At 44.1% G+C, this 11,692-nt stretch overlaps 1 protein-coding gene across 3 annotated transcripts; it reads left to right on the forward strand.

Annotated features, from left to right (window-relative positions):
• Positions 1 to 845: 845 nt before the first annotated feature.
• On the forward strand, positions 846 to 11,174 carry TBPL2 (TATA-box binding protein like 2). Of its 3 annotated transcripts, none has more exons than XM_079309956.1 (7): positions 846 to 1,227; positions 4,061 to 4,449; positions 5,162 to 5,249; positions 5,486 to 5,577; positions 6,652 to 6,819; positions 7,781 to 7,875; positions 9,610 to 11,174. In XM_079309956.1, exons 1-7 carry the CDS (start codon positions 1,177 to 1,179, stop codon positions 9,687 to 9,689), a joined length of 963 nt encoding a protein of 320 aa, XP_079166082.1. In that variant the 5' UTR covers positions 846 to 1,176; the 3' UTR covers positions 9,690 to 11,174. The 3 variants fall into 3 exon arrangements, with proteins under 3 accessions (XP_079166082.1, XP_079166083.1, XP_079166084.1); XM_079309957.1 differs by having other exon boundaries at positions 989 to 1,227; positions 7,781 to 7,879; positions 9,613 to 10,045; XM_079309958.1 differs by lacking the exon at positions 6,652 to 6,819 and having other exon boundaries at positions 989 to 1,227.
• The last annotated feature ends 518 nt before the right edge of the window (positions 11,175 to 11,692 follow it).

The raw sequence follows: 11,692 nt of genomic DNA on the forward strand, positions 1-11,692 counted from the left end.
ATACCACAAACAAGCCCAGCAGGCTGGCTGAGGAGGGAAGGATGCTCATCAGCCAGGGAATGCTCTGTTCCTTGGATAAAGGGCACTAATCTAAGCCTTTGCACCTCTGGGGCAGTGAGAAGAGCCTGGCAGCACCTCCCAAGGCCCTGCTGCATGTCTGAGCTTTGACATCTTCTTCCAAAGGGTTTCTTCAGCTCAACTTGCTATTTGTAAGCAAATCTCACAGCAAAGTCCTGTCTGGCAGAGCAACAGGTGCAGTGATCACGACAGTCAGCACATCCAGCAGCCCAGGCAGGCACAGGGGTGTGTTCCCAACTGTGCCTCCACAGAAATCCATCCATCCATCCATCCATCCATCCATCCATCCATCCATCCATCCATCCCACACAGCAACAGCACAGGAGAGAAGGAACAAGTCAGACAGCAACTGCTGGCGTTGACTCAAGCAATGCCAAGCCAAACTGTGCCAGCAGTGTGGGACTCCCACAGCATCCATCAGCCAGGCACAACGTGAGCTCCTCCCCGGGAACGTGCTGCCTCGCACCGGGACATGGGGAAAGGGAGTGGCCCTAAATCATCACTTACAGACCGCAGCAGTGCACTCCGGAGGGGAAATGCCTGCACGGGGGGGACAGTGGATGTAAAGAGTAAAGGCTTCTCCCCGCCCTGCCTAAGCAGTGTTAGCCCGACTGAGAATAAACCAATTCGTCACAATACCTTCAGTTTGAAGTTTACACTCCTGGCTGTGGGGGGACTCCTCTCGAAGGACCAGATGTGCCTTATTGCTCCCGATGAGGCAGGTGGGAGAAATTAAGGGGCACATGACACTTGCTGAAAAGCATCATCTGTGCAAGGTCTAAGCTACAGGTCCAACTCCATTTCTCTTCAACCCTGCAGAGGAAAGCAGGCTCAGAGGAGCTCGGAGACAAGTTGTATTTTTAGGTTCCCGTAAAGAGAAGAGCACCCCGATATCTCTCTAGTCCTGCAGGACGGAGCAAACCCTCTTAGACAGCCGTGCAGGCAGGCGAGAGGCTCTAAGGCAGCTTGGGGAGGGTAAAACTCCCAGCTGTGATGGGCTCTGCTCCCTGACAAGCCGCAGGTGGCCCCGGGGCTGTTCCTGGGGAATAAAAACGGACCAGGAGCAGAGCTGGGGAATTTGTGTGGCTGGCTGTGCACATGGAGGGCGCGTCGCCGCTGGAGCGGTACCTGGAGAGCTGCAGCGGGCAGGTAAGGGAGGAAGCGGAAAATAAAGCGAGACGAAGAAAAAGCAAACAAACCGGAGCAAAATAGAACTGCGTTGGCCGGGAATCGAACCCGGGTCAACTGCTTGGAAGGCAGCTATGCTCACCACTATACCACCAACGCTCCGCTGAGCTCAGCTCCGCAGCCGCGCCCCAAGCGCGTCATTGCCGCATCCTGCGGCTGAGCCCGAAATCCCGCGCGTCCCTCCCTGTCCCGGAGTGTGCGGGAGCTCTCGGCAGCGGGAGGTGTTCTTGCTGCCTGTGACAGGGATGATGCGGCTGGGTTTTGATTCTTGTGCTGGGATGCTGTTTGTCAGGGTCAGCCGGGTGCTCGTGTGGGTGGGCAGAGAGGGTGGGAGGCTCGCAGCTCCTTGTTGTGGTTAGTAAACGTCTGCAAAAATTCATGATTTTGGTATTTGGGACTGTCGTCCTGATGTCAGGAACAACTGGGTGAGTGATGAGGAGAGGGTTTTACTCCTCAGCTGAACATCATCATTACTCAAAGGACAAAACTTCTTCACATTCATGTTGTAACCACTTTTCAGCTCAGAAAACAAGCTTAGCACAAGCTGTTTAAATCTAGAGACTGTCCTGTGGCAGTGGGTAAGACTCTTTGAATGTGCCCTCACAAAGTATAGAATGTGTTCAGGTACAATACAGCTTTTGCAAATGCCAGTGAGCTTTTCATATTTCAGATTTGCTGGGACACTTGATAAGAGCAGATGTATGATACCAATGTAGGGAGGAAAAAAAAATAATCCAAGTCTGTTGCTTAAGGCAGCTAGGTTTGATTTGTGTCTACCTGAGTGGCAGGGATTTTGCAGTGGAAGTGAAAAAGGCTGTTTCCCCTCAAGCTGCCCCAAACCGAGGGATCTCAGACAGGATCTGTGTGTGAAATCTCCTCCCTGGAGCTGCTGGGAGATTTCCAAAGGGATGCAGTTGGTGGGGCCTTGGTGAGGTTAATTAACCCAGAGTCTATAGCAATAACCCTTGGCAGCCAGCCCAATGCAAACATGGTCTTGTGGCCCCTGCACAGCCTCTGAGCATCTGTCTGACATGAAGGAAACATTCCCCAGCATTTAACCCTATCATGGCTTTTCCTCACACCTCTCAGGTGTAAACCTGCTCAGAAATGAAAATTTGCTTTCTGTTTCTACCTACTCTATGTAACTTTTGAAGCTTTTTGAAAACTTTACCAGCTGTGTGATTCTTCCAGTCTCATGTACCACTCATTTCTCCACCAGCTTCTTTAATATATGTCACAACTGGCTTTGATTGTTTGTTTGTGGGTGGTTTTTTTACTGTTATGATCATTCTTTGATGCCCATTAGTAGGATGTGAGTAGTCTCACAGGGAGCTTTTTGTACCATTTTTTCTTCATTGTGGTGCATACAAAACCTTCCTAATGAGCTCCAGTACAGCTAATCCTTAGTTCACAGGAATTCTTGCAGGGACTGTGACTTCCTTCCCTTGCTGCTGACTTGAAAAATACCTATTAAAAATAAATACATTTTTGTGATTCCATAATATTTTATTTATAACTGTTAATTATGTATTTGACTCCTTTTTTTCTAAAGGGTGAAGGAGTACCTAGGCTAACTCAACAGCACCCTGCCTTACCAGATCTTCTGTGGGGCTCTGTACTTAAAGTCAGTTTTAGAAGCAGTTTTAAATGCAAGTGTTGGCAATGCTTCCCTGATTACATCTGTATTCAGCCTAGTGAGGGCTCTCTGGGAGGATCTGTCACTTGGTCAGAGTTTTCCAAGTGTCTGCAGGCAAATATACTGCAAAGTAGGAGCAGAGATCTCCTAGATGTGCATGGCTGGCTTGCCAAGTGAGCTGACTAGAAGAGAGCAGCACTAGCTGAGGGCTGGGAAGCATTGATCTGGAAATCCTGCTCCTGCTGGAGGTCAGGCAGCTCCTGCCAACTCAAAGGCCTCAGTCTTATGCACCATTCCCTGTTCTGATTTGTGCTTGGACTTTTCAAGTCCTTCTGGCTCTTGAACTTTACAATGCCTGATTAAACACAAAACCTCTTGTATAGATTCTTTAGTCCAAGCTGTCACCTGCTGTGGATGTTGGCAGAAACTACCTTCAGAAAGAGGCTTAAGTACCAATGGAGAGGGAATAAATCCTGTCCTGAAACTCTTGCCTCATTGACATGATGATGAGCTTTAAACAGCTTTTAATAATAAATAATTGATAAAGGAGGGCATTAGTCTGAAATAACTTGCTTGCAGGTGTGTTGTGTGCTTGGTGCAGGGCAGGATGCTGGTTCTGCTGACTGTGGTGAGGTTTTTTTAGTCCCATCTTCTCATCTATAGCTTCAATCGGGCTGGTGGCCTCCAGGAGCTGAGGAATGAACTGCTGCTGGTTCTGTGAGCTGCTGCCCTCTGTTGCACAAAGCAACACTGACACTGTCCCCTGCCATCAGGGAGAGAAAATGGGATGATATACAGGATGGGAGACAAAGACAGCCAGAAAATGCTGTCTGTCATCCTTAGAACAACTCATGAGTGTGATAATGTGGCTGTGAAGGGTGAAGTATCAGTGTTGTACCTGTATTTCTCAATTTGTGCTATCCTAGGAGTTCTCTAGAGTGCCCACAGACTGTGGTGAGAAAATGCATTATACAAGCTGTCTGGATTTTTATACACAAAGAAGCAAAGGACACACTTTCCATCTTAAAACCAGCCTTTGCTAAAATATATATTGGGCAAAAATTATTGAAACTTCCTAGCTAAGATTAATCTTAATTCACTCTCCCAGTTACACTGTTTTAATACAAGACCCTTAATGGCACTTTTTCTTAATTCAAGGATGACTTCTCCACTAGTCCTCATCTGTTCACTCCTATGAGTCCTTATGATTTAGAACTTCCAACTCAAACAGCTTCCCAGTTAAGTCAGTCCAAGGAGCTCCTTACAGACTTCTCCTCTGTGGATCTCAGCTTTCTCCCAGATGTCACCCAAGATAACAAAGAACAAAACCTCTCTGAGGATGGCCATGAAACACAAAAAGAACTCATTAGATCACTACCAAGTGATGAGGACAGTGGTGTTCTCATGGATGAAAGCAGCTTGTCACATCCAGGTGCAGCTCAGCCATCTCCTGAAGCATCTGACATCTGTCCTCCCCTGACTCCAATGACTCCACTGACCCCAGCAACATCTGCTTCAGAAAGCTCTGGAATAGTCCCTCAGCTGCAGTAAGTTCTATATTATTTATACAGCACACATCATAGTCAGAGTTTGGCTTAAATTGCAAGGTGTTGCTCTGACTTTTCACTTGGAGAATGTAGCAAGTGTGGCTTGGTCTTAAGTCAAAAAATTACAGGAGTAGTTGCTCTTCTTGAAGGTGAGAGGTGGGGAAAATTAACTGACAATATTGGGCAAAAATATGAAGATCCTTGAAAAGAAGGATTTCTTCCAGGAAGGAGTATGTGAAAGATGACAGCAGACCAGGAGTTTAAAGAAGTCACACTGTTTTTTCAAAAGCAGAAACAGAACTGAGTGTGAGAAACTTTGGCCTCATTAAAAGATGCTGTCCTGTCTAGGACAGAGCAACTCTGGAATAGTTTATACCTGTAGAAAATAGTCCACCTTTACCTTAGGTGCTATAGTAACTCTAAATAATGGTTCAGTCCAAAGCTGTGAAAGGATTCAGTGGTGCAGTTTTTGGAACACACACAAACTTGTAATTCACAGATTATTAATTTCATACCTTGTTCTATCTCAAAGTGCAGTTCTGGGATTGAATTACTTAAGTTTTGCCAGAAGTAGCTTAATGCTAGAGTGGGGAAGAGAGCAGGAGATCAGTTGATGGCAATTATTAATTGGAATGTGACTCCACATACTGCAGGGGGGTGGCTCTGCAGTGGCTGGGTTTTGCAATGAGAAAATTCCTCCCTCATTCCTCAGGAATATCGTGTCAACTGTAAACTTGGCTTGTAAACTGGATCTGAAGAACATTGCTCTGCATGCCAGAAATGCAGAGTATAACCCAAAGGTAAATCTTGGACTCAAAGCTTTACCCTCACTTCCCTTTCTCAGTGCTGAAGGAACCCAATGGTCCTGTGTGGTGTTAACTCTCCTCCTCCTAGGTGGGTGGAAAATAACTTTAGAGTGGTAAAAAAACACTTAAAAAGCAAATATGTGTTGTGACAAGCTTTGAAAGAGTTAATTGTTATAAGACTAAACAGAAATACAGCTAAATTCCTGTCAGATCCTCCTTTGAATTTGTAGAGGTTTGCTGCTGTGATCATGAGAATCAGGGAACCACGAACAACAGCCCTCATCTTCAGTTCAGGAAAAATGGTCTGCACAGGAGCAAAAAGGTATTTTTCTGTTTTTTCCCTTCCTCTAAAGGTCTGGGTCTTGCAGTTATGCACATATTCTGATGGAGAATGTCTGAACTAGTAAAGGACTAATTGCAAAAAAAAAGTGAAGCACTGATACTGAAAATCTTGCTTTCTTCATGATGGCACCTTAGGAATTTCTGAACTGTGTACTTCTGTCCCTGAATTTAGATTGAGCTGAGCAGACATCAGGAGAAAAGCTGCTAACATTCCCAGAAATAGTTAAGGGATTATTTGCATTTCTCACTGATTTCTAAATGTTTAGAACAACTTGTGTCTGTCAAGTCTCTCTTCAGTGTCTGTGTTCACCATTCAACACATCTGCCTCTAGTGGAAAAGGGAATTGGGGAAAGCAAAAGTTTATTTCTGTACTCTGAAGCTTTTTACCCCTGTAGTCCAGCAGAGACTGCCTTGGTTTTTATATCCCAAAACAATAAATTAGAATTAATTGACTGTTAACTGATGCTTAGAGACCTCTTCTCCAGCCCCACCACCACCCCAGGTAGGTGATTGTACTGGTGCCTGCACTCTTACTCCTGCATCAGCACTGAGAAGCTGTTTGGGGAACTGAAAAACCTCACAAAAGGGGAACCTCTGAGTGATGAAACACATCCAGTGGGTTCAACCAGACCACAGGAAGGTGAATAAACAAGTCCTTTACTCCTTTTAGCTCCGTGCAGCAGTTCTGGGGATGGAGCCTTGCTATTTTCAGTGGCAGGATCTCTTTATTTCTGGCGTACAGATTAGCACAGTGGTGACTATAAATTGAATTTTACCTCAAGAGCAGAGGAAAGCACTAATGAAAGTTGTTTTGGTTTTTTTTTTTTTTAATATCTTTTCCCCATTTTGCTCTTCCTTCAGTGAAAAGCCCCATCCCTGAAAGTGTCCAAGGCCAGGCTGGATGGGACTTGGAGCAACCTGGGATAGTGGAAGGTGTCCCTGCCCATGGGGGTGGAACAAGATGGGTTTTAAAGCTCCTTCCAGCATCAGCCATTCTGGGATTCTGTGCTTTGAGGGCTGTTTGGATATTTCAATAAAGCTTTTTTCCCTTAGTGAGGAGCAGTCGAGGCTGGCAGCCAGGAAATACGCGCGGGTGGTGCAGAAGCTCGGCTTCCCTGCCAAGTTCCTGGACTTCAAGATCCAGAACATGGTGGGCAGCTGTGATGTGAGGTTCCCCATCCGCCTGGAAGGTTTGGTTCTCACCCACCAGCAGTTCAGCAGGTAGGAGGAAAGCAGCTACAGCCCTGTGCAGCTCACAGCAGGGTCTGCAGCCACTTGAGCTCCATGCCTGTGCTCCACTGCGGAATTCTAATGCCAAGGTGGCATTAACTCCCAGCAGAGCAGACTCCTGTCTGCAGGGATGAGGTTCTTAACCTTCACACATGAAGCTAAAACTCATTTTCAAAATACAGAATTGCAGCTATATTGTGTTTTTCTGGTACGTTGTTTTGGTTCTGTTTGGATGGTTTTTAGCCAGGAATTGGAAGTAAAGCTGTAGCTGAGTGATGGGCATGTTGTGCCTGTGAGATCAGCTTGTTCAAAACTAGATATTGCTATCAGGAAAGGATGATTTCAGCACTGACAAAAACAAAATTCAGTTGTCTTTCATTAGCACTGCAGCTAATAGTTTGCATTTCATTTAGGAATTAGACATACATTAAATATTTATGTTGGCTGTTAATGTTGTCTTAGTTGCACAAGATAAGGGCTCTTTGTAGGCTGGGAAAGATTTACTGGGCTGGTGGTGAGGCCCTGGCACAGAGAAGCTGTGGCTGCCCCTGGATCCCTGGAAGTGTCCCAGGCTGGGTTGGATGGAGCTTGGAGCAGCCTGGGATAGTGGCAGGTGTCCCTGCTCATGGCAGGGGGTGGAACTGGGTGATTTTTAAGGTCCCTTCCAACCCAGGCCATTCCTTGATTTGAGGGCTGTTTGAGGATTACAGTAAAGGTTCCACTGCTGTGATAAATCAAAAGTGGCTCACAAGTCTTTCCAAGTCAGCATGAAGATCCCCCCACCAGCTCCAGCTGGGTTTAACAGAACAGGTTTTCTCTCCAAAGCCTGACCTGCCTTTCTCAGGTCAGATGGTTAATTACCCCATTGTTACTGTAATTAAAGAGCATTTTATTCATACAATACTGAAACAACATTTGCCTTTTACTAATCTTACCTGCTTGCTTTGAACAGCTATGAACCTGAACTATTCCCTGGCCTGGTTTATAGGATGGTCAAACCAAGGATAGTGCTGCTTATCTTTGTGTCTGGAAAAGTTGTGCTGACTGGTAAGTGGAGCCTCTCTATATCTGTAGCCCACTGCTACTCCACTTTCTGAGAGAGCATTTCAATTAAACATTAACTAAAAATCAGTATCTTGCCACTCAGGGATTGTTTCAATGGCTGCTGCAGCTTATCTGTGTTCTGCAGATAACATCAGTATTGTTGCACTAGAATCTTGTATTGTTTCATATACAGAGTCTCAGATTTCCATGTTAAGTAATTTTTTTATTCAAAGACTGATGCCACGTGCCAATGCAGAGGATGCAAACAGGATGCTGACATGCCAGCAACTACTCAAGCACTTAAATAGGAACCTCACAATAAGCAATTTAAAATTGCTTGGACAGGAAACAAACTTCTTAAAACACTTCACTGACAACATTTAGTAGGGATTATCAGAGGAAAGGGTGGAGATCTAAGAGCTTGTTCCAGACTGATTGGCAAAATAATTGTGTGGCAAAAGCTTTGCTGTGAGTCAGTGTGCTCAGCAGATACCTGTACCTCACATCCCAGGTCCAAAAATGTGATTTCCTGAGTACCTGGCACATCCTTTTTGTGAAGCTGATAAAAATGCTTCTATTCACATGTACTGAAAGGTAAATGGTGCTTGTTCCCAGAAGCTCTGAATATTGACAACATCATATTGACAACACAGTTCTGAGACATGTGGAAAGCAAGAGAAGTGCCTGCCTGAGCCAGAGATTCTCACAGCCATAAATCAGGAATGATCTCAGTGAACTGAAGGATGGGGCACACAGGACAAAGCCTAAATGCTTCCCCCTGCAATGTCCATAATTTTCTTAGGTCCAGTAAAATTATACTGGTCAGTAAAACCATACTGGTCAGTTCCATTCCACTGATGCTTGCATTTTCTGGGGTATACTAATTGTAACACCCTTGCTTCAGGGCCTGCTGTACACACTTTTCTGTGAGTAATAGGCCCAGCTGTAATGAAAAAACTGAATTTGCTGAGCTGTGAGGAGAGGTTTTTTTTTCCCTAATCAAGAAAGCAACTTTAATTTTGAAAGCAAAAGTTGTGGTAAGGCAGATGAATTATTCACGTCCAAGTGAGGACATGAGGAAAGGTTTACACATCCAACCTGAGGAGGGCTTAATTCCATTTTTGGTTCATTTAAATGAAGTTTTCTTTGCTGGACCAGCATGATTAGTGTTGCTGGCAGGGAATGTTCCTGCCTACTGCAATGCAGTTTGTGTGAAAGTCTTGGTAAAGATTTGTTTACAGTGCCACAGAAAGGGATTTGAAATCAAAGGTGTCTTAACACACAGCTTAAAATTAAAATTGGTTCTCAGAGCTGGAGAAGGAGAGGTCTCAGACCACAGAACAGCTCCCAGTATGAAATAAAGGCCTTTCACTTCTTATTTCTACCTTTCCACTCACCTTATGAACGGGCAGAGCTGTTATTCTTAAGCAGATAACACCATGGTGCTGCTCAGTTGCTTTTTTTCCTTCTTCAAAGCCATAATTTTGCACCTGTCAAGAGCAGAAAATTGCTGTTTAGGTCCCACAGATTAAACAAAACTAGTCTTAAAGCTAAGCAAGCTAGAAATTGCTCTTTGAGGTGGCAGATAGAAATTCTTCCTTTAATAGTAAGGTGCTCTCAATCTCCTGGGTTTCTTCATGGTTTGTAATCTCAGTGGGTTTTAACTCCATCCAGTTACTCTCAACATTCTTTTAATTCATGGGGTTGTTGTCTTTTTTTTCTTAAATGTCCATTCAGGAGCAAAAAACCGTTCTGAGATCTATGAGGCATTTGAGAACATCTACCCCATTTTAAGAGGTTTCAAGAAACCATCGTGACACAGCTGACAAAGCAATCCAGAATAACTGCTGGGTTTGTGTTGCTGTTGCATGGAGCAGAAACCAAGGGGATTCCTGCACCCAGTTGTGGAGCTGGGGATTATTAAGCAAATTATTAATTTCTGAAAGCCACATATGCTGATGCCTTTTTCTATAGCTTGTGAAATGTTCTTGTCTGTCTGTAATCCACAGGAGTTCTGACAACTTTTGTCAAGTTAAAACACTTGATAAATGAATGCATTTTTAATAGAATGCATATTAAGGTGACACTTAATTATTTTGTGGTAGAAGGTATGTGTCTCTTTCTCTGTTGAACAGGTGAATCCACACTGCACTTCAAACTGGCTTAATCAAAATCCTCACCTTGAAGTGTCCTACAGTGTTGTAGTTTCATGTTTAAGCTCCACATATATTATTGTCTGTACCATGGTTGATTTTGGTGTTTAGAAGATATGTACTGAAATCACTCTGATCCCACTGGCTGGGTAAACTGCTGTGTGTGGAGGTGCAGGATTTCCTTTCCCAGAGAAGACACTGCAGGTCCTGACTGCTGGGATATACCTAGAAAATCTATGGGTGGAGGGGTAACTAATTAAATTATCTAAATGACATGGAACAAGTTAGATTTTAACTAAATGCTACCCACTTGTGCTACTGAACTTCCCTCAGATAATGGGGGTTCAGTGCAGACAAAAACATGTTGGTTTGGAGCTTTGTTAAAAATGGATTTGAGGAAAATACAGAAAATCCTGGATGCTTATGACTTAATCATCTATATTATTTAACCAGAGTTCAGCTGATGGCACAACATTTGGTAATTTTGGAGCAAAACAGGGTTTCCAGTTCTCTCTTTTCAGAAGGTCCCTGCTCAGAGTGGTGCTGGGAGCAGGAACAGTGCAAAGCCCATCCCAGCTGCTCTGGAAAGCCCCTGGAAGCAATCCAGAACAGTTTGTGCTGTGTCCTTCCCTCCTGGAGGTACCTGGCTGGAAACACCACTAGAGGTTGCTCTTAGATGACTTAAGTGTAACCCAGGTCAAAATCCTCCTCTGTCCTTGCTGGAAAAACTCGGGATGAGCTATGGCTCAACTCAGAACAGGATCTTGCTGGATTGAATTTTGCTGTCACAAAAGTTTTATTTCTGACTTGGTGAGGGTGTGATTTCATTTTTCTGTATCTGTTATGTGTCTCTCACACGTGTTTTTATATCTATCTCCCTGCTTCTCTGGAAAAGAGTTTGAAAAACTTTGTGCACTTCCTTATGATAAGCTGGTCTTAGCTGTTATCAGTTTCTCTGTCAAACTGTGGATTTCCACACTCAAATCTATTTTAAACACAGGCTGACTTTTCTGTTTGCTTTCTAATGCTGGAGACTTTCCACAGCCATGGGCTGGACTTTTATTTGCACTGCAGCTGTAGTGACAGCTGACGAGCTTTAGTTAAAATAATCTTTTGAGAGTGAAAGCACTCTGGTTTTATTGAGGTGTTTGGGGGGAAAAAAAAGTTTATCTAAGATGAGCCCTCTTCAAGAAGTCACGTTTTCCTTAAGAGCTTGCCCCATGATTTCAGTGGTAAAATTAGTGCTCTTTAGAAGGAAGGATAAAGCCTTAGAGATAAGAAATGGGCTCTGTGCCTTTTCACTGAGCTACTGATTAAGTTAATGTTTGTTATGGTAACTCTTGTCTTAAAAACAACAATCTTGGTTCTAACTCCACCGTGTTGTTCCTGCTAAGTGTTTGATAACACTGGGAAGGGGGGAAAATGTAGGCTGGGAATTGGTTTAAAAAAAAAAAAAAAAAAGTAGGGCAATATTTTTGTTGCAGTTGCATTTCTATTGGGAAAGGGAATATGGGGATATTGCTTAAATTATTCTGGTTTCCGTGGACTCTGTCTCCTCTAATTGCTTGGTGTTTCCCACTACAGACAGAAGAGGGAATAGCTTCAAACAGAGCAGGTTCATATTCGTTATCAGGAAAAAATTCTTGACTCAGAAGGGGTTGGTGAGG

The sequence above is a fragment of the Erithacus rubecula genome (genome assembly GCF_903797595.1).
Source record: "Erithacus rubecula genome assembly, chromosome: 6".
NCBI lineage: Eukaryota > Metazoa > Chordata > Aves > Passeriformes > Muscicapidae > Erithacus > Erithacus rubecula.